Genomic DNA, 24,589 nt, shown 5'->3' on the forward strand with positions numbered 1-24,589 from the left:
AGTTTTGGCGATAAAAAAAATCAGACAGATGACAAAATACATCTATGCATGGTTAATAAATATTAACACTAGAATTGAAAACCAAAGGATATATGTAAAAGAATGAAAAAACAGAAAATATTTTGTACAGAAACTCAAAATTACTTTTTGACAAATCCAATACAATGTGACAGCTGGGAACAGTATATCTAACAACATACAGGGGCAGATCCAGCCATTTTAAAAAGGGGGTTCCCAACCTAGAGTAAAGGAGGGTTCCAACTATATGCAATCATTCAAATGCATTGATCGTCCAAAAAAAAGGGGGGTTCCCAACCTAGAGTAAAGGAGGGTTCCAACTATATGCGTTTATTCAAATGCATTGATCGTCCAAAAAAAGGGGGGTTTCCAACCCCTGGAACCCAATCACCACCATCCCCACCCCCTGGATCCGCCAATGATATATATGGTCCTGGTGCCATTATAAATTTACTTTATCAGTGATAAATGTTGGTAAAGCTAGTAAGATGCTTTTAAAGTGTAAACAATTTCAATGGGTATTTTTTTCTCAATTTTAATGGATCAGTTAAAATAGCTGGAAGTTTCTTATTTAACACAAATAGTGCAACTAGATTAAATGATACCTGAATGTAAGCAAATCATATGATATGTATGTGGAGTCCTTTGGGGGCACTCTACCCCCTCCTGTTTGATAACTTTGAAAGGGATGAAATCCCCACCTCTCAACCATATACATTCATGAACGGGACTATATAACTAATCAAATGAAATATAGGTGAAGTCCCTAGGGTCACCCCACCACCTCCTGCTTTAGAACTTGGAAACAGTAGAGATCCCCACTCCTTAACTATATTTATTCATGTATGGGACAATATAACCAATCAAATGAAATACAGGGGGAGTACCTGGGGTCAAACCAACCCTCCTGTTTGGGAACTTTGAAACATTTGAGATCCCCACCCATAAACCATATATATTCATGTATGGGACAATATAATAAATCAAATGAAATATAGGGGAAGTCCCCACCTTTAAATTAAACCATATATTTTCATGTATGGACTCTACCCAATCATGCCTGTTTGATAACTTGGAAACAGATGAGATCCCCCACCCCCTCCTGTTTGAAAACTTGATAACACCGGTCAAGATCACCACTCTCAAAACATATATATTCATGTATGGAACAATATAAAAAATCAAATGAAATATAGGGTATATTTCATTTGATTTTGGTCACCCCACACCCTCTTTTGTGTGTTTTAAGAACTTGTAAAAGATTGAGATACCAACTCCTAAACCATATTCATTCCTGTTTGTCATTTCAAAAAGATTGAATGACATACAAGGTCAATCTCATAGGCCTCACATATGCATATCACTTTGCTAGACCTAACACATGAGGGCCCTCATGGGGTTTTTGATTATGTGATTACTTGGCCGTTTTTTTTAATGATTATTTGATTATTAAGCCAAATATTTCATGATTATTTGATTACCTTGGACTGTATTTTTAGTTTATGATTATTTGATTACTAAAGATAAGCAAATATTTAATGATTATGTGATTATATTGGCAAAAAAATGGTGATTATGTGATTACTAGGACCCCCCACGAGGGGCCTCACACCTGTCATTTTATTCCAATCTTACACATCATGGACTTGGTGGGAGTCATTTACATTTACTATGGACAGGTCAGTCAGACATCTCCGGGTGCGTGAATTTCTCGTTACATTGAAGACCTGTTGGTGACCTTCCGCTGTTGTTTTTTCTATGGTTGGGTTGTTGTCTCTTTGATACTTTCCCCATTTCCATTCTCAATTTTATCACCATTGATCCCTGTAGTAGTAAACATTTGTCTGATTTGTGTCTCATAACATTTGTAATTTTGTACTGTAGAACACAAACTCAGTTTCCTTTCCAGGGAAGCAAGTCCATTTATACTACAAGCTCGTACTTAAGTCAACTTGAACTACTAACAGTCAACTAATACGAACATTAACTATCAACTAGAAAAACTGCAATCATTGCGAATTTGTACCACTGCAGACACATGACCACGAAAAAAAAATTTACTTGATATATGCGTTGCTTTTGAAAACCTTGATAAAATATGAATTATTTGCCTTAATGATCAATTCATTAAATGAACATAAATGTACAATTATATATGAATATGTTTGTTCTTTTAAATCTTTAGAAAAAATTGAAGCAACATTGCCACAGTTTTTATAATTATATTTGCCTTGCCTTGGTTTTTTGGTTAACTGCCTACAGTGCTTACAGCGCTTTGATTATATTTAAGTGTTTGATTTTCGAAATTTATTCAATTGTTCTTAAAATAACTTATTTTTTTTCAACACAAATTTGATAGTTTCAAGGGTTCGAATTCTATTTTACAATTTTTGTCTTTTTAGAATCTTTTGAATAATTCCATTTTTACTACAACATAATTTTGCAAATACTTTATTTTTGTTTTTGAATTTTTAAAGAGTAATATTTTTAATGCTTAAATATATTGACCGTATTTTAACTTTTATTAATCAAAATTTGTAATAACAACACCTATCGTAATTTGTTTGTAGGCATAGGTTGAATATATATTTATCAAATGTTGGCATAGGTTGAAGACACCAGTTGAACGTTTGGGATTCGTTTTTCAGAATCGAGTACACCCATCATTCTTAAATATTATATATGAGGCTCTGAATGTTAATTTTGTCTGATTGTTTGAGTTGATCAATTGTAAAAATATTCGAATTAGCTCTCGCCGCGATATAGCCTTTTTGTGCTAATGCGGCCAAGGATTTGTATAGTTAGTCTAACTATACAAATCCTTGATGCGGCGTAAAGCAACCAACAATCAATCAACAATTGAGTTGATCAAATTATATTGAAGCAGTTATAAAATCCAAATTTATAATAAAAATATGTTCCGGACCATATGAGTATTTGCACCATACACGTATGGTCATGATCATGAGCAGTGAGCAGTTCATACATGCATATTAAACAATGAAGCCTAGATTCTCAAACAATTGTAAAACTGGGCATTCGTTTATAAATATGGAATGTTTTACAATTTTCATATGATCTGTACATCATGCACAGTTCAGTAGCGGATCCAGAAATTTTCATAAGTGGGGGCCAACTGACTGACCTAAGAGGGGCTCCAGTTAGGGGTTTAGTATCATACCTACCATAAAGAAGAACATAACTCTGTACATGTAAAGAAGAATAACATATATATTATACTTTAAATTAAAATTAAAGAAACATCAATGCGCTTTTGAAGGGGCAAGTTAATAAGAAAATAACAGTTAAAAAAAATACAAAAGAATAATACTGACAAGAAATAATTACTTGATTGAGAAAATTCATAATATACAAAGTAATTAATCATACCTTGGATTTAATATATGATAAATAGTATCAAACACATTTATAACACAATCTGTTTACTGGTATATATATATAAAATTCATCTTAACTTGAGTCCAACAATGTTAGGTCTGAATTTGCTTTCACAATTTTATTTGTTCTTCAAACGCTGAGATTCAAACTTTCAAACTCATACTACTGAGATAGTGTGCCACCAATTCAACTTTCACTGTATCCAACACCTTCGACCACCTATAGGCTTCACATATATTATATTAAAGACAATTCTGATAGCCTTTATTACAGAATTTGTAGTGATGATGAAAGACCTTTCTAAAAAACACTTCATTAAACATGTTAAACAAATACACATTGAACTAATTTTTAATGTATTGACATTTCATTTTTATTAAACATCTTTTAATAAAAAAATACAGGAATGATACATGCAGGTATTGGCGAGACTCAGCTCAACAACTTTTTGTCCTCACTAAATGTCCACTGCATAGATGCAAAGACCTTGAAAATTAGAGAAAATGAAGCCGGCAGTGTTCTTGAGAATCAGGCCATCATGTCACAACAAAGACACTTGCAAATGGAAAAATTGAATTCCACCACAGGTTTGATAACAATTATTGCTATTTTGTATTTGTTTCATTTTCTTAAACTTTACTTTAATAAAAGAATGATAAAGGACAATGACTCCTTAGGGAGTCAATTGACCATTCCAGTCATGTTGACTTATTTGTAAATATTACTTTCCTGAACATTATTGCTGTTAACGGAGTATCTCTATCTATAATAGTATTCAAGATAATAACCAAAAACAGCAAAATTTCGTGAAAAATTACCAATTTAGGGGCAGCAAAACAACAACGGGTTGTCTGATACATTTGAAAATTTAAGGGCAGATAGATCTTGACCTGATAAACAATTTTACACTGACAGATTTGCTCTAAATGCTTAAATTTGGTTTTTGAGTTATAAGCCAAAAACTGCATTTAATCTATATGTTCTACTTTTAGTCATGGCGACCATCTTGGTTGGATGGCCAGTTCACTGGACACATTTTTTAAACTAAATACCCAAAAAAACGATTATGGCCAAATTTGAATTAATTTGGCCCAGTAGTTTCATCGGAGAAGATTTGTGTAAAAGATTACTAAGATTTACGAAAAATGGTTAAAAATTGACTATGAAGGGCAATAACTCCTAAAGGGGTCAACTGACCATTTCGGTCATGTTGACTTATTTGTAAATCTTACACCTAAGTGTATGTGAATATTAAACAAAGGATGCAGATGGATTCATGACAAAATTGTGTTTTGGTGATGGTGATGTGTTTGTACATCTTACTTTACTGAACATTCTTGCTGCTTACAATTATTTCTATAGATAATAAACTTAGCCCAGTAATTTCAGTGACAAATTAAGTAAAAATTTACAAATTTTATGAAAATTGTTAAAAATTGACTATAAAGGACAATAACTCCCTGGGGGTCAATTGACCATTTTGGTCATGTTGACTTATTTTTAGGTCTTACTTTGGTGTACATTATTGCTGTTTACAGTTTATCTCTATCTATAATAATAATCAAGATAATAACCAAAAACAGCAAAATTTCCTTAAAATTACCAATTCAGGAACAGCAACCCAACAATGGGTTCTCTGATTCATCTGAAAATTTCAAGGCAGATAGATCTTGACCTGACAAACAATTTTACACCATGTCGGATTTGCTCTAAATGCTTTGGTTTTTGAGTTATAAGCCAAAAGCTGCATTTCACCCCTATGTTCTATTTTTAGCCATGGCGGCCATCTTGGTTGGTTTGGCGACTCACGCCACACATTTTTCAAACAAGATACTCCAGAGATAATTGTGGCCAAGTTTGGATTAATTCAGCCCAACAGTTTCAGAGGAGAAGATTTTTGTAAAAGATATTTAAAATTTACGAAAAATGGTTAAAAATTGACTTTAAAGGGCAATAAGTCCTAAAGGGGTCAACTGACCTTTTTGGTCATTTGACTTATTTATAAATCTTCCTTTGCTGAACATTATTGCTGTTTATGATTTATCTCTATCTATAATTATATTCAAGATAATAACAAAAAACAGCAAAATTTCCCTAAAATTACTAATTCAGGGGCAGCAACCCAACAACGGGTTGTCCGATTCATCTGAAATTTTCAGGGCAGATAGATCTTGACCTGGTTAACAAATTTACCCCATGTCAGATTTGCCCTAAATGCTTTGGTTTTTGAGTTATAAGCCAAAAACTACATTTTACCCCTATGTTCTATTTTTAGCCATGGCGGTCATCTTGGTTGGTTGGCCGGGCCACGCCACACATTTTTAAACTAGAAACCCAAAAGATGATTGTGGCCAAGTTTGAATTAATTTGGTCCAGCAGTTTCATAGGAGAAGATTTTTGTAAAAGATATATTTGATTTACGAAAAATGGTTAAAAATTGACTTTAAAGGGCAATAACTCCTAAAGGGGTCAACTGACCATTTTGGTCATTTGACTTACTTGTAAATCATCCTTTGCTGAACATTATTGCTGTTTACGGTTTATCTCTATCTATAATTATATATCAAGATAATAACAACAAACAGCAAAATTTCCCTAAAATTACTTAATCAGGGGCAGCAACCCAACAACGGGTTGTCCGATTCATCTGAAAATTTCAAGGCAGATAGATCTTGACCTGGTTAACAATTTTACCCTTTGTCAGATTTGCCTTAAATGCTTTGGTTTTTGAGTTATAAGCCAAAAACTGCATTTTACCCCTATGTTCTATTTTTAACCATGGCGGCCATCTTGGTTGGTTTGGCGGGTCACGCCACACATTTTTTAAACTAGATACCCAAAAGATTTCCCTAAAATTACTTATTCAGGGGCAGCAACCCAACAACGGGTTGTCCGATTCATCTGAAAATTTCAAGGCAGATAGATCTTGACCTGGTTAACAATTTTACCCTTATGTCAGATTTGCCTTAAATGCTTTGGTTTTTGAGTTATAAGCCAAAAACTGCATTTTACCCCTATGTTCTATTTTTAGCCATGGCGGCCATCTTGGTTGGTTTGGCGGGTCACGCCACACATTTTTTAAACTAGGTACCCCAATGATAATCGTGGCCAAGTTTGGTTTAATTTGACCCAGTAATTTCAGAGAAGAAGATTTTTGTAAAAGTTAACGACGACGGACGACGGACGCAAAGTGATGGGAAAAGCTCACTTGGCCCTTTTGGCCAGGTGAGCTAAAAATGAATGTGAGGACCATTTATTCTTTCATGATTGCAAAACATTTCAATATCAAATAATTGACAGATTATGAGAATTATTAGATAAAACTGTTGAATCAAATCAAACAGTGGATGCTTTCATATTTGAGGATTTTTGTAGTGTCAATGCAAAGTCTGAGGCTTTTGGTTATCAAACATGGGGTTGTGGTGTATATTTGAATGTTCAATGAATACACATTATTTTAAAAACTATTTCAGGGCATGGAACCTGATATGGTTGTTGAAATGTTGAAGGAATTAGACGAAAAAGGAGTGGATATATCACAAGTGGTCGGAGATGATGATTCCACAGGTTTTGACCGAGCCAAGCGGTTAATGCCGAATTCAAAAATGGAAAAAATAAGTGACAGAAATCATATATCATATATAGCATAATATCAAAATTACATGAACTAAAGCCAAAACACAAAGAGTTGACTGGGATGGTTTTTTGGCAATTGTGAATTTTTCTACATATGTTGTAAACCAGAACGTAGATAATCCCAGTGGACTTTAGGACGGCCTTCATGCCTCAATAAAACATATATTTGGTGAGCATGAAAAGTGCAAAGAAACATAAAAATTTAATATAATGTAGGTCACCATGTATTTACATGTGTTTGTATTCAAACTTGCGATACACAAGTGTATTTATAATGTCTATAATGTAATCATTTGATATTTGATTTAGGGTTATTATATACCGCAACGCAACAGAGAGGCATAGACTATAAACTCCTTTCCTATATGTAAAATAAATTAAAAACAAAATAGATCCTCATCTTTCCAGCTAATGCTTTTTATCAATTAAATAATTATTCTTTGTTTAGCGTGTTTTTGTAATCGTAAATCCATCTCTAAAGCAATTAACATCTGCCTGCCCTCGCCACTTATTTCAAACCTGAATTTGAAAATGTTCCGGAAAATTAGCTGTAAGAATATTCAGTAAGAAAGGTTTGAAGTGGCGTTTTGGGCCAAATTGACACTAAAATCAAATGTATTTGAATCAGTATCTAAATTTCAGAATCTTGTTGAATCTTTAGATTTTAATAGAACATTGTAGAATGACAGAAAATACATAAAAATTGCGAAATTACACTATCAGTGCTCCTTTGATTTGCATATACCATGGACTATTATTTTGAGAATATAATACGGCAGGCCATGCATATACTTGATAAAATTACCATAGAAAATGCTAAAGCCACAAAAAGATATAAATGAAATCATAGTCGTTATAAATCAAATTAAGTAAGCTTAATTAAACACTAGAGGCACTATAACCCCATAGAAGACATCTTACAATTTCATCTATATTTTGTATTATTTGCAGATAATTATTGTCTTAGTATGTGAAAAGAAACAATTCAGTTCAGAAAACTAACGGCCTTATTTATATATAAAAACAATTTACGAAAAACAAATGTGACAGACATGAAACAATGACAACCGCTGAACTAAGTACTCCTTACTTGAGACATGCACATAAACAATTTGGCAAGGTTAAACTTGTTTGAAGGCGCCAACCCTCCATCTTTTCTGGGACAGTGTTGTAACAGGTACAACATAAGAACAAACTTCCCGGCCACGTCCACTTTCATTTTTTGTCTATCTGATGAGTTAAGCCTTTTTCAACTGATTTGTATAGTGCGTTTCTTATGTTGTACTGTTATACCACTGTCCCAGGTTAGGGGGAGGGTTGGGATCCCGCTAACATGTTTAACCCCGCCACATTATTGATGCATGTGCCTGTCCCAAGTCAGGAGCCTGTTATTCAGTGGTTGTCGTTTGTTTATGTGTTACATATTTGTTTTTCGTTCATTTTTTTCTATAAATAAGGCCGTTAGTTTTCTCGTTTGAATTGTTTTACATTGTCTTATCGGGGCCTTTTATAGCTGACTATGCGGTATGGTCTTTGCTCATTGTTGAAGGCCGTATGGTGATCTATAGTTGTCAATGTTTGTGTCGTTTTGGTCTTTTGTGGATAGTTGTACTCTTTTTTTATATAGCAAGAATGTGCCCCCAGTACACGGATGCCCCACTCGCACTATCATTTTCTATGTTCATTGGACCGTGAAATTGGAATATTAACTATAATTTTGCATTACAATTAGAAAGTTCATATCATAGGAAACATGTGTTCTAAGTTTGAAGTTGATTGGACATCAACTTCATCAAAAACTGCCTTGACCAAAAACTTCAACCTGAAGTGGGACAGACGGACGTACAGACCAGAAAACATAATATGCCCCTCTACTATCGTAGGTGGGGCATGAAAATAAGATGATAAGGGGTTAACTCATCAGTTCATACAAAGCAGAAAAAAATCCGGCAACAAAATCATAGACTCGGCGTGTAGGGATGTTACGATATCATTGTTATACTAGTATGCTAATTTATCATAATTCGTAGCTGCTACTACATACAAATAAGGAGATGTGGTATGAGTGCCAATTAGACAACTCTCCATCCAATTTTTATTATAAGACTACATGATATTAGACTACACAGTTATAAACCCCAGTGTGTTAAATATAGAGAAAGTCAACGAACTTTTAAGCAAGAAAACAAGGCAGAATAATTGCAAACAGATTGGGAATTTATACATATTATAAGTCACAACAAAAAAGATGCAAAAAAGTACAAATTTGAGAGTAAAAATGTTGAGTTTTATATATAAAAAAAATAAGGAGATGTGGTATGATTGCCAATGAGCAAACAATTATTTAAGCAATATTTACTCAGACACCGTCGACTTTCCCATGGATAGAAACAAGTGCCTGGGGTAGTTTTCTAATGACATCTTGGAATTCTGTGCACTGATAATTTATTCTCGACGCCGGGACTCACAACACGGCGTCTGTCCTGGTTTGGCCTATGTGTCGGGTTGAAACTCCGCATGATTAATTGGTTTTTAAACGGATGCATTACACTCAGTTCTGTTTGTATTCCAGCTACATTGGTAGAAGAAGTAACCACCGCATTAATGTTTGCACGAGATGCCACGCGGCACTTTTTCTATTACTATCAACATTTAGTCTTTTTCGCTTCGTATTGTCTTTTTCCTTAATCGATACCGTAAATCAATATTCGTTCGTCTATTTCTCTATTGAGGCTTTATCGCTGTTGGTGATGGAACTGGATTGTTGATAATTTTGAGCAACCTTCCTTATCGAACGTTAGAAAATATGATAGGGACGCCACACAGTGAAGAGGTCACAAACACGTACAAGGTTCAGAATACGAAAGGAGAGATGATGAAGAACAAATACGGAAATTAAACTTTTATCAAACCTGTATTTATCAGTAAACTGATATACATTATTATACAATACTGTACAATACATCTTCACGTCTGTTTTCAGCATTTCAAATGTAGTTGTAATGATTTGAAAAAAAAATCGTTATATCAATAACATTATTCGAATAATTTTGTGAAAATAACGATTTACAAACTTTGTTACACAACAAATATTTTCGCGATAACATACAATACAAGTACATCATCTGGGAAAATGTATACTACTTTTCCCCCTATGATAGATAAGAGCTTTTTCGTAAAATTTCAACGAGATATAATGAACTTTGTGTCATAAAAGTAATTTCTGTTTATGTGTTGGTAAAATGTAAACTACTTGTCTTTATAGAGATTTTCGGCGATTAAATATTTCAAACATTTGTTCTATGACATCTTAGCCAAAAGCTCAGGGGATAACAAACTACATAAGGATTCCTAATGTGCTCTCCTTCCTTTGTGCAACTTCGTAGTCGGTTCGATGATCATGTAAGGTTTTTCTTGTCATATTTTTTGTAATCCGCCAGAATTAAAAGTATGAATTTTTTTTTCAATTAGTTATAAATAACATAATATCCAGCTAGATAGTAACAATGGCACGTATTTCAGCATTTATTGGGTAGAACACAAATCTAGGGTACTCGTGTAAGGCAGCTTAACTCCATAATCAAACAATAAATAATCTGAGAAACAATTCGACATTTTGGCATAAGGTTTTACTAATGATGTTAACGATCCGCCACAAAGTAATATAATAGAACCATACAAATACATTTACGTGTAGTTAGCAAATACATATAAAAAAGATGTGGTATGATTGCCAATGAGACAATTCTCCACAAGAGACCAAAATGACACAAAAATTACTACAGGTCAACGTACGGCCTTCAACAATGACCAACACCCATACCGCATAGTCAGCTATAAAAGGCCCCGAAATGACAATGGAAAACAATTCAAACGAGAAAACTAACAAACTTATTTATGTACAAAAAAAAAAATATGTAACTCATAAACAAACGAGAACCACTGAATTACAGGCTCCTTATTTCATGTTCTCAGATATCATCTCCCATTTAAGAAAAAAATACATGATAAAATAACTACAAAATGTATCCAAAATCAAAGATGTGGAACATATTCTATCATAATCATTTGGTAATTAATGCAATTAGTGTCTCAGTTAACGCAATTAATAACACCATATAGGAAAACATAAAACTCCTTTTGTCATATAAAACACTGTCAAACATCCAGACATACTATCCACACTCATCTGTGTCCACACTTGCTTGGTAAAATATGTATGGAAAGTTCGAACTATGACCGAAACACCTTTCTCTGTATTGATCGAATTATATCATGTTTGATTAAAGCGTTGGTTATTTAAGTTTTTTTTTATGCATTTATGCCTTAAAACAGATATACAAACATATAATGTCAGAAATTTGGAGACCAATTTCTATTCATCAGCGAATCCCTTAACTGCAAAGACATGCATATAATAATTGGCTCCTTGCCAGATGATTGCGCATGCTTGAAATACCATTAGAAAACAATGAGCTATGTAGAAGTTATACCATAGCATCACACCAGTCAATGACACCAAACAAAATATCCAGTTAAACACATAAAACATAATGCATTTGTGTCTGAAAATAAAAGATGCACACATAAAAATACCAAACATCAGATCACATACACAGACATATACATATACATGTAAATATACAACGGGAATAATCTCAATCTATAATACCCTCTTATATCAACAATTTATGTTCTTTTTTACAAATTCTACTAACATGACTAAACAAGCACTTAATATTGTTTTCATATTTTCGCAAATTGCCATAGCAAATTAACGTGGTTCTATCCTGTAAATATGTTTTCTACATGTATTGTGGATCCTTTTAAAAATGTTTGTTTGTAAACTAGAATCTTAACTGACTGTAGGAAAAAGAATTGTGCTTAGCATTCTTATTATTCTCATTCCGGGTAAACATTTAGAAATGTGCTGTAGAGTCAGTCTACGGGTGATTTTTGTTCTACAGTAGTATTTTATTTTTCCCTGCATATCGACAAAGATTGTTCATGTAGTTGCATGTTTTTTTCTTGACATTCCAAAGTTCTCTGCCCTCATGTCAGTCTTTATTAACAAAGTAAAAATTTATGACGATGTAGTTATCTAGAACTGGTTCCGATTGGTACTGGCAAGTGTCTAAGAAATAAAAAAAAATCGATCAATTCGGATGAAAAGTGTTACCTTAGAAGAACATTCATTTGACCTTTCTGATTGGTTCAGACGCAAGTTGAATTTTAAAATTTGTCTATTGAAAGATACTTACTTTTTACCACAACAGTGAAAAAGTTTAGTGAGACAAGCATCTTCTTTTAAACTGAGGTAACTGTAGCTCGTAATGTAATCATCTGTTGGTTTCAATATTCTTTGGACGATGATATGATATAGAATCTGCAATGTAAAATCAATAAGATACCATTTAACCACTATAGTGCCGCTTTTAAACGATCTCTACATACAAATTTGAACAAGTAAATAAAACAGCACTAAGATAACTCTTTTCAACCAATTTTCTTTTTAAAAAGCTGTTTTTTTATTTAATACTTACACTGTGAATGAAAAAGCAGATAAATGGAAACGCTGTCAACCCAACTACCATATTTACGTCAACTTCGGTCGACGGTTTAAAGTCAGCCATCCAATATTGTGATGTGGATTCTGGATACCATCGCACGCTGGAAATACAATATCATTATTAATTATATAGTGGGTAAAGATTGCATGAAATGCATTGATTTCTAAAACCTTCCAAGGTTAACCGCTACTTTTGAGAAACACAAAATATGATGCATTGATCATAACATTCTTAACATCCTATCCATGAACAGGTCTAGAAATGTATCACTGTAATATATGCACATTCAAGTCACAAAATGATAACATTATTGTCAAGAAAATTAAAAATCTTGTGGAAGGGCAGTTATCTAATACCTGTTCTGAAAAACATCAATGATGTCTTTTTTTTTTATAATTAAAGCAATCTGTAAAATAATTGGAGTTATCTTCTTTTATAAAAAATAGATGGTATGATAACCAGTGAGACAACTCTCCACAAGAGACCACATGAAAAAAACTATAGGTCATCGTACTGCCTTCTACAATGAGCAAAGCACATACCGCATAGTCAGCTATAAAAGACCCCGAAATGAAAATGTACAAAAATTCAAACTAGAAAACCAACGAGCTAATGTATGTACAAAACATTGAACGGAAAAAAATACATATAGTTTGTAACACATCAGCAAACAATAATAGTTGAAACATACCATGAGAGATACGTCAATGGGAAGTTTTTACAATTGTTTTACATTAGATCATTGTCCATATATAAGTTTAGTTGAATCAACCAATGTTTTACAATTGAATGTTTAATTTTACTTTCCATTGTAAGAATTAAAGCAATCTTTACCCTCTGTGCTTACAAGCACTTTGATTCATTCAGTTTGGTTGCTGGCAATCCTTTAATTCATCTTAAGATGATTCCCTTTTGTAGAATTTTCTTCATAAATATAAATTTCTTACACTGACAGAAACTAAAACGATTTAAAACAAGATTTTTTTTCTTGTGTTTTGTTTACTGTCTCTTGTTACAGTATACATTACTAAGGCAATCGGAGTTTCTCTCATGGTACCTCTTATGGTATGCTTCAACTATTATTCTATAGTTGGCGATATCTCTTCCTCTCATTACATTTGTGCTTGAATTTAGATAGATTTTCCGAATCTTAAAAGTTTCCTACGATGTGTTTCGCTGTCACGCAAGTTCTAACGAAAACCAAAGGGCCGAATCGTTCTACATTTGATCATATATTGACCTTTTACAGCTTGCTATTTTGTATGGAATTGCACATTCTTTAAGGTTGTATAAAACTGTAGTTACTTTAGTTATCTCCCAGACCGTATGCGTATGAGTATTTGGACCGTACGCGTACAACTATAAAACCAGAGACACATTATATATATTGCATTATATGTCTCTGCTTAACAAAATATTTTGATAAATGTTTGTTTAAATTTATCCCATATGACCCCAAAACATGTATGGTCAGCTGGACCGTACGCGTATGGTCGGACCGTACGAGTTTACTTAAACGGTCCGGACCGTACGCGTACGGTCCAAATACTGATATGGTCTATAACATTTACATCTATGTTATTTGTTGTATGGTGGATAGTTTTCTCAATTGCTATCATACCACATCATCTTATTTTATATTGTGTATAGATACTTACACAAAAGACACTAATGGAGGAAGGTAATGTATATAAGATGATGTGACTTTGTCTATACTGTGAAAAACAACAGCATTCCTGTACACAAACATGGCCCAAATCAATGGTCCGTTGGCTAGACCAAACACGATGAAGAATAAAGTCTCGTTATCAGGTATCCTGTAAATTAAAAAAAAATCGTGTTAGTTTAATTTTGACTTTTATTGAATAAGAATAAATAAACTTTTGTTGTCTGTTTGTTTTGTCTAAACTGGTGCCTTGTCGTTTTAATTGTTGAAGACACCGACTTATTCTAATCTGTAGCGAATTCTATGCAAAAAAAAGTCATTTGAACAGATACAGCAAATCTACTTTTTTACATGTTTTGTTATATTAATATTATGGTCAAAGGCTTAAGTTCGCGTTCATCTAGAATAACTCAATATCTTGGATTATGTATATGAAGGCGTGTGTTGGTCCGAGACCACAATTAATTCGTAATGCATTTCTTTTATAACATTATTAAATGAAAATTTAAAAAATTCCCACCTGCTCTTTCTCAATGAAATTTTTACACTACTGTTGAGACAAATTATATCAAAATTATAGAAAATTTCATCGGCTCTAACTCAAAATAAGGACAATTTTATGTTTAAGGCGTCTTGATATCTTTTGACAGCTTCCGAAGTGCTTATATTTAACCTTTTTCACCTGGACCAAATCACTACTTTCCTTTAAAATTCTGGACCCATTTTTTTTTACAGTGTAATTTCACCCCCTTCATCCAATTTGAGGCATAAAACAAGGGGAAATAAATTTGGAAGTGGTATGAAAAATAAGCCACTTTGTGGTCTCGTATATATGGAAGTGTTTAACGACCTTGACTGGCTTTTCAGCCCTCGCACGGTCGGCTCGGTACCCGAAGGCGATTGATGAGCGTTTGAATATTTTGATGCCGTGGGTCAGGAACAAGTAGTGGAGGTCGCAATATGGAGGCCGCCATCTCGGTTTTGGTGAGTAGATTTTGGTTTGTTTACTTTTTTGGTCTTTATCCTTACAACGGCTGCTTTCAGGGCCAGTTTGGTCAGCTTGGCAGCCCGCTAGCCTCTGATGGAGTACTGGTAGATGATCTCGGACGTAGTTCAAAAGATGACAGGAAGCGTTATCAGGACCAAAGCCGTGAGGCAGTGAAATGAAGGTCGTATCACCCAACAGCCTAGGATACGGACGTTAATCGGCATAACACTCCCCATGATACAATGGTTTTGGAGTGCATTTTAACGCGGATACGCCAACAACTACGTCTATCTGTACGGCATGGATTGGTTTCTGTCATCTTAAGTAGAAGTGGGACATTAAAAGACGTATCGTATCCGTTTCTGATACGTTGACGTATCTGAGAAAATATCTATGTATTGTTGTTTAATAGATTATTTTCAGGTTTAAATATATGTCTTTTTATTTTTCATATCTTTCTTTCATTTATACCCATTGGTACACGGCGGTCAAGTATTGAGCGACGATCGTGAAAGTTCTGGTAACGGATCGTGAAAGACATTTAATCGAGAAGACAAATGAAAGGTCAATGCATATTCTAACATAATTAATTACGCAGAAAAATTTACGACAAAATAAAACTGTCTGTCAAAATGCTTCAACATTGTGATCAGTATGTGAGAATATCTAGTTTTAAAAGTACATAGTTATTACAAAACAACAAAAGGCAGATTGCTTCTCGGCATTTCAGTGACATAAAAAATGTAAACAAACATGATTTTTTCACAAATTCTACTAGAAAACCTACTTTAATACGTATAATGGCATTCTATTTGAATTAATCAAATGCTTCTTATACTTATTTTAAACAACATTATCTGAAACTTGGTAAATAAAGAACTTTTTACACAAAAATGGATTTTTTGGATCGTGAAAGATCACGTACCGCATTTTTGAAGATCGTGAAAAGGATCGTGAAAAATATGATGCTACGAAGACGTTCAGATTATTCTTCAATTATATCATAGTTAATATTTGTTATTGGTATTGAGAAAAGCTATTTAGGTCAACATCCTCAATAGGTTTAAACTTTTCAAAGTATTATATTTTTATAAAATGAAATGTAAAATAGTTGGATGATTGTAGGATGAAGCGTTTTATTGTCATGTGAAGTACTCACTTATCACGAATTATAGGATAACCCACATTTTTTTTATATTGGATCATATAAACTACATGTCCATCAGACAGGTTATACCTGACCCCGAATTTGCCTTATTTCATGGATGAAGATTCATTTTTGTGGTCAAGTCCGTATCGCGGATTCGTTCAGCTTTAGGACTACTGTCTGTTGTTATGATTGTGAGGTTTACATTTTCGACTTCTGCAAGGTTTCAAATAACATAGAACTCATTATCATGCATCATTCGGCAATGCTCATTTTATGTTGTTTAGCCTTTGGATATATACCTGTATGATATAGCGCCATGGTATTTCGTGTATGGTGTACATGTCTGTTTGCATGTTTCATATATGACCATGATGACGTCAATTGTATTTGATATATTGAATGATAGTAAGATGTCTATGTCTGGCTGTCGGGTCAGGGTTCATATACTTTTGACCTTATGTTTCTAATTAATTGGCCAAGCATAACTTTTACATTTGTCAGTTTCTAAGGCACTGTAAAGATCGGAACACATTTATTTGGTCTACGGGATATTTGTACAGATCTGTATGTCATGGTTCATCTTGACCTTGCACTCTTTTTATGAACCATTGACAATCATAATATAAAAAAAGAAGATGTGGTATGATTGCCAAAAAGACAGCTATCCATAAGAGACCAAAGCGACACAGACATTAACAACTATAGGTCACCGTACGGCCTTCAACAATGAACAAACCCCATACCGCATAGTGAGCTATAAAAGGCCCCGATATGAAAATGTAAAACAATTCAAACGAAAAAACTAACGGCCTTATTTGTTTAAAAAAATGATCGAAAAACAAATATGTAACACATAAACAAACAACAACCACTGAATTACAGGCTCCTGACTTTGGACAGGCACATGCATAAATAATGTGGCGGGGTTAGACATGTTAGCAGGTCCCAACCCTCCCCCTTACCTGAGACAGTGGTGTAACAGTACAACATAAGAACGAACTATACAAATCAATTGAAAAGGCTTAACTCACCAGATGGACAAAAATACATTTAACGCATTAAGCGCATTTGACACCCTCTAGTAAAACCCTTGATATTATAGACGTTACATAAAACTAACTATCATGACATAAGTAAAGCAGACGAGACAGGACAGTATTTTATGCTCATGTATTCTATAGTCTGTAGTATATAGTTAAATCAATCCACATCTGCATTATATGTACAGAACTTAAGAAAGTACTGTTGCACACAATGTTGGTTATCGTTCAATCTCAAATTATTCATAAAGATGCTGTTTTGCTGTAATTTTTTGTTTGATGGATATCATTTTGGTTTAAACGTTGCATATCCATATTATTGGCTAAATAGTGTCGGTCTGTATGAATTGCACTTGACCGATTCTCAGAGCTGAATCTTTCAAACTTATTTAGAGATGTTTTAGTTTTTTTTGTTTTTTTTTAACTTTCGAGGTAAAGTGATGAATAAAAAAAATGGCTTTAATGTTCATCCTTATTAAAATAGTCACAGGCTTCAACCAGTTGCAGGTTTATCAAATGGTAAAAGAAATACTGATTTCTGATTACAAGTAATAATTTGGTCACGCATTATCTTTCACGATCGAAATCATGCGTTGCCTGATCTTTCACGGTCAAGTTTGATGGATATTCAACAAATTCAAGGTTTTAATATACAAATTAATGCTTATAAGAGATGAGCATACCATAATTTTACTGTACTATCAGATACACCAAAGATTAAATTTCAAATATATCACGATGAACTGAAATATGACCATTATAGTAACAAAAAGCGTATTATTTGTAATTAATTTCATAGACATGAATTGCGCCTTTTGTGTTTTTTCATAAAGTACTGCATATTTTCTCTTTCTTATTTCACAGTTATGTTGAGGAAGTTAAACAATTTTGACAGACATATTTTTTGGTTCGGATTTGTTCCGCGTTTTGAAAATTATGCGATTTTTTCAAAGATTCTGACCTAGAATTTTCATTAAATGTCTTTCACGATCCGTTACCAGGGCTTTCACGATCGTCGCTCAATACTTGACCGCCGTTAGATATTCTTCCACGATCATTTCTCTCGATAAACCGAATGACACCCGTGTGACTGTAATGGATTATGATGATGGATTGGATTGTTGTGGTCTCGGACCAGTAACGTTAGTGTATAATTTAAGGTAGATTGGTGGTATACCGCCATCTTGGATTGTACAATTACAGTACAAAATCGGTCTAGTTATTTGCCTAAATCTGCAAATTTAGAGCCAGATTTGCAATTCAATAGCTAGACTGGTTTTTTTTCTATTTGAAGAAAACTTGTTAATTAATCGTATTAAGGTGGCTCGGGACTATTCGACTGCGCATAATTTCACGCATGAATTACAAAAGTATTAGTCGTAAATTCGATATATTTTTTTTAAATATTTTGATAGATTAGAAATGTTAAATCATTGTAGTTATGTGACTTATAGAATATTTTCGGTATTATCCGTATTTGTTAAAGGGTCAAAATGACATTTCACCCATTTTCACCATTTTCCCGCCAAAATTTGGGTTTTAAAGCAAAATATTTTTTTTTCCTTATCCGTGACCTATGTTTTTTATTTGCTCATTCTTTGAAGCTATAGTTCAGCTTTTTATATTACAGTTTTGGACCAAGTGTCATAGAACGTTTTTTTTATATTCCGATAAAAATATGTCAAAACCTTTATTTTCCCTATCATTTCATTGAAAAATGGTACCTTTTACATACCTGTTTAAAAGTAAAATTTGGAGCTTAAATGGTCCGTGACCCCCTATTTTTTTTCGACCAATTTGATTCACTTTCTGTTAAGAATAGAATAACAAAAAATACGGCACTTCTGATAGAAACTTCGAATAGGCCCGAGCCACCTTAAACAATATATTTTAACAAATATCAATATTTTGGTTTTAAAATGAAAAAGAATATCAAATAAGCCATTTAAGTGGAGATAACTCTTTTAGTACAAAATTTATACTGGGCTAATAGGGACATTTTTTATTTTTACTTGTAGCAAGAAAACAAGTTCGGTGACACCATGTTTTCTTTTTATTTTCTTAAAACATATTATGAAATCTTTCTTCTCACAATTTATTTCAAAATTCTTAACATAGATTTTTGTATGCACACTAATGTGTTTATTTATGAACAAACTAACCAAATTTTGGCAATTTTCAACGACTCATAGCTTGAAAAATAGCACGGTGACCCATACTTTTACTAAATTTTTGAAAAGAGCATAGTAAAATCTTTATTTTGGCAAATTATAAAAAAAATCTGTCAAAAAAATATATACTTGTGATCTACCTTAAACAGGTTTTACAGTGTATGTAAAGTGCGGATCCTAAAATATCATTTTTACTGTATATGCCATAAATGTCTAATGTAGAATGATAAATAAACAGACGAACTTTTTTTAATTTTTGAAGAAAATGAAGAAAATGAGTTAAAATGTATATGTTCAGAAATACATAATTATTACTAATAAAACAAAGTAAGAGATGCGAGCGGGGTTTTATCGCGCCTAAAGCCATCCAGCTGTGAAATATATACCAAAATAGGTGAATATTTATGACATTTCACGAACAGATCGTGCAGGTGCTTTATAACTAACAGGTAAGATGTTGTTGCAGTAAAAAATATTCATTTTAATACAATTAATAAAGTTGTATAACGTAGAATATGTTTTGTCATTCAGTTTCTTCATATTTAACTGAATTCCACTATGATGATTTCGTAATGCTAGTCATGTTAACTGTCGAATAATGATACTATTCTTTAATTTTCACTGTGGAGCGAATCATTAGTGTTGCATCAGGAGCGCATGCTCGAACAGACAGGACGTTTTTCCTTGACAGCGAAATTTTACTCTGAAAACACTATTAAGCATTACTTTTGGAGCTACAAACAACTTCAAAACTTATTTTATATTGATAATCATCTGAGATCCGCACTGGACAAGTGATCTACAGGAGCCGATCAAAATTAATAACTTTTGACTTTGTCAGATTTGAATACAACAGCTGATTCAAAGGGAGATAATCCGAAATTTGTTTACTTCCGGTTATAGAAATGTAACCTGCACTGAGTAGCAATCCTATATTAGTACTACAGATAATACTGTTCATTTAGGTGGTAAGATACAACGCTCAAATAGCAGAACACCATGCCCCTGATCAAACAAACAATATTTCACTACTACATAAAGATAACTGCCACCCATACACGGGCATATTTCACTGGTGCAGAGTAAACAAAATACACCGGTATCCAATTAAATTTAGTGAGAACTATAATACCAGCCTATATCGAACACTTCTACTTTTAATTGCTGGAATTGAATTAAATCCAGGCCCCCGCCAACTTAAATATCCATGCGGGACATGCACCAAGGCATGTAAATGGGGTGAGAAAGCCCTTGCTTGTGATGAATGTGACACATGGTACCATGATACATGTGCAGGAATCAACACCCAGGAATACTCAAAATTAGCAAATACCTCAGTCTCTTGGTATTGTATGGTATGTAATGCACCTAACCATACAACTGTTTTGTATGACCTAATTGACTCAGCAGACAGTAATACCTTTTCAATGCTGTCCATCTCAAATGAGAGCAAGTCATCATCAATCAACCAAGATGACAGCAACATAAGTATTGGAGATCCCATAGCTTCATCATCGCCAAAAAGAGTCAAACAAACAAAAACTGGAAACAAGAACAAAAAAGCTCTAAGAACTCTCATTATAAACTTTCAAAGTATAAAGAACAAACGTACTGAACTACCAATTCTTATAGAAACCACCAATCCTGATATTATTATTGGAACAGAGACTTGGCTATCAAACAAAATTGGTAATCGAGAAATTTTTCCACCTGAACTTGGATATGACATCATTAGACGTGACCGTGAAAAAGACCCTCATGGTGGCGTACTAATAGCAGCAAAAAATGAATTGGAAATGAGCCAAGTATCTATAAGCAAAGAAGCAGAAATGATAACAGGCAAAATAAAGATAGGAACCAAACAATACATAATTACTAGCTTTTACAGACCACCAAATAAGACAGACAGTAAATATGTTGAGAGAACAATCACAGAGATTCAAAATTTGAGAAACAACAACAAAAGGAGCACATTCCTCCTTAGAGGTGACTTCAACCTTCCTGATATCAGCTGGGAAAGAAATGAGATTAAAGGTAACCAACTACCACAATCAATAAATCGAGCATTTTTACAGATGTCAGCTGACTTGTCAATCCAGCAAATAAACAACAACAACACAAGAGGAAACAACATACTCGACCTGATGTTTACAAGCCATCCAGGACACATAGAGAGATGTAAAACACTGCCACCTATAGGAAATAGCGACCATGACATAGTATTAGTGGACATATCAGCAAATGTCAACAAACCAAAACCATCAAAGAGAAAAATATACCTATGGAAGAAAGCAGACTTGGGGAGTATAGGGAAACACCTTGACAGCCAATTTGATACTTTCAAAAAGACAAACTTTGATGATATTAACAACATGTGGACATCAATTAAACAAATTATAAAGGATTCCATGGAAAAATATGTACCAACAAAAACATCACTTGCTAGACAGAGCCATCCCTGGATGAATACCCAACTAAGACGTCTAAGCAAACAGAAGCAAAGAGCTTACTCTAAAGCTAAACTCACCAACTCAACAAAGGACTGGAAGCGGTATAAAAACATGAAAGCTGAACTTCAAAGAGAGTCTAGACGAGCGCATACAAACTTCATGCAAAATATAGTCAGTGATGACTTATACAAGAACCCTAAAAGATTTTGGTCATACATAAAGAGTAGGAAACAGGAATCGTCAGGAATAACAACCCTAAAAAATAAAGACGGATACCTACACAGCGACACACCAACAAAAGCTGCTATACTAAACACCCAGTTCCACTCAGTATACACCCAAGAAGATCGAAACAACATGCCAGACAAAGGGCCGAGTCCATATCCAACCATGAGACCAATAAACATCAGCCAGAATGGTGTCACTAAACTACTTAGAGGACTAAGACCGTCCAAGGCAACTGGCCCGGATGACATACCAGCCTTCATCCTAAAGAATACGGCTGATCAACTATCACCTTACCTGACCAGACTGTACCAACTGTCAATGGACAAGGGATCAGTACCAGAAGATTGGAGGACAGCCAACATAGTCCCAGTCTTTAAGAAAGGGGAAAAGCATACAGCTGCAAACTACCGTCCAGTTTCCCTGACATCCATCTCATGTAAGCTGCTTGAACACATAGTACACAGCTCTATATTGGACCACTTTGACCGAAACAACATACTCTGCGATGAACAACATGGATTTAGAACCAAACGGTCATGCGAGTCTCAGCTGGTGATAACTATAAACGAAATAGCTAAGAACATGGAGGACGGCGACCATATTGACATCATCCTGTTAGACTTCGCCAAGGCCTTTGATAAGGTACCACACGCCAGACTTCTTCGTAAAATGGATTATTACGGGGTAAGAGGTCCCCAGCTGGAATGGATTAAACAGTTTCTGTCTAACAGAACTCAGTCTGTAATCCTTGAAAACCATAAGTCGGACCCTCTTGACGTGGTATCTGGAGTACCTCAGGGCACTGTGATGGGCCCCTTACTCTTTCTGGCCTACATCAATGACCTCCCTGAAGCAACAACATCAAGCGCTGGACTGTTTGCAGATGACTGTCTTCTCTTCCGCCGCATTAGGAATACAGCAGATGCAGACTTGCTGCAAAAAGACCTAAACTCGCTGGAAAAATGGGAAAAGGAGTGGCAAATGTGTTTCCACCCGGAGAAATGTACAGTCATCCGTGTCTCAGGACGACGTCATCAACACCAGAGGTCCTACACACTCCATGGACACACATTAGATACAATAGACAGCGGGAAATACCTGGGGCTCACTATCAACAAAGACCTCACCTGGACCAACCATATCAACCAGACCATAGGGAAAGCCTCAAAGACACTTGGCTTCTTACGGAGAAATCTTGGTAGGTGTACTTCAGCAACAAAAGCCACAGCCTACTCTACGCTTGTAAGACCAACCCTGGAATATGCCTCCCCAGTATGGGATCCTCACCAAATCACCACCATACGTGACATAGAGCAGGTACAAAGACGAGCAGCTCGCTTTGTTTATAGTTGCTACCAGGACAATTCTCCTGGATGTGTAACTAAGCTACTGGACCAACTTCAATGGGAATCACTACAACACAGACGATGGAAACAGAGTCTTGTGCTGTGTTACAAGACCCAACACCAGCTGATTGCCATTGATCCAGCCAAATACTACATTGTACACAACAGGAGACAGTAGGACCAGGGGCAACCACAAACTTAGACAAACTAGAGTGAAGAGGGACGTATACTACCACTCATTCTTCCCACGAACAACTAGAGAATGGAATAAACTCCCCGAATCTGTAGTGGAGTCCGGATCCCTAGAGGACTTCAGGGCCAGTGTGAATACCATCCCCTGGACCCAGCCACATCTGAAATAGACAGCAGGATAACCAGTGTACATAGATGTAATTAATACCATATTTTATTGTAAATACTGTTCAGATTATTTCCTGGACTTTTACTTTTGGCCAGAGGAGTGGCCTCCTGTCTGTTTGAGATGCGCCCGAGTCAATTACACTTTACTACAGAGTTCGACTCGTAACGGGAAGAAGAAGAAGAAGAAGAAGAAGAAGAAGAAGAAGAAGAAGAAGAAGAAGAAGAAGAAGAAGAAGTATATGCGGTGCATTTTCACTGTATAATTTTTTTATTTTTTTAATCTATTACAGCTCATTTCTTTAAGCATGTAGAGCAAGACTTTAGTTGACATGCTTGCTTTTCTTTTATTGGATAATCAGTATGATAACACCCAATTTAATTCAAATATTAAAAAAAACAGGTTAAACTATGCCTATTCATATTGTTTTAAAATGTCAATCTTATTTACAAAGTTTGTATAAACAATTAAACAAACAAAGCAAGCAAGCCAACCAAAGTTTTGCTTTACATGCATTAGGAAATTAGCTGTAAAGCCTTAATTTGGCCGACTTGCTCATACAATAGATA

At 34.4% G+C, this 24,589-nt stretch overlaps 1 protein-coding gene across 2 annotated transcripts in view; it reads right to left on the reverse strand.

Moving 5' to 3' along the window:
- Positions 1-8,737: 8,737 nt before the first annotated feature.
- Positions 8,738-24,589, reverse strand: part of LOC134715457 (uncharacterized) — a 38,168-nt gene continuing 22,316 nt past the window's right edge. Inside the window, exons 4-7 of one of the 2 annotated variants that reach the window (XM_063577637.1) lie at positions 14,282-14,440; positions 12,597-12,723; positions 12,315-12,439; positions 8,738-11,618 (exon numbers count right to left, since the gene is read on the reverse strand). In XM_063577637.1, the coding sequence (XP_063433707.1) occupies positions 11,429-11,618; positions 12,315-12,439; positions 12,597-12,723; positions 14,282-14,440 (601 nt within the window). In that variant the 3' untranslated portion in view covers positions 8,738-11,428. Of the gene's footprint in view, positions 11,619-11,679; positions 12,188-12,314; positions 12,440-12,596; positions 12,724-14,281; positions 14,441-24,589 lie in introns of those variants that run through there. The other variant, XM_063577638.1, reaches the window with a different exon arrangement.

This window comes from Mytilus trossulus, chromosome 4 (genome assembly GCF_036588685.1).
Source record: "Mytilus trossulus isolate FHL-02 chromosome 4, PNRI_Mtr1.1.1.hap1, whole genome shotgun sequence".
In the NCBI taxonomy this organism is placed as follows: Eukaryota; Metazoa; Mollusca; class Bivalvia; order Mytilida; family Mytilidae; genus Mytilus; species Mytilus trossulus.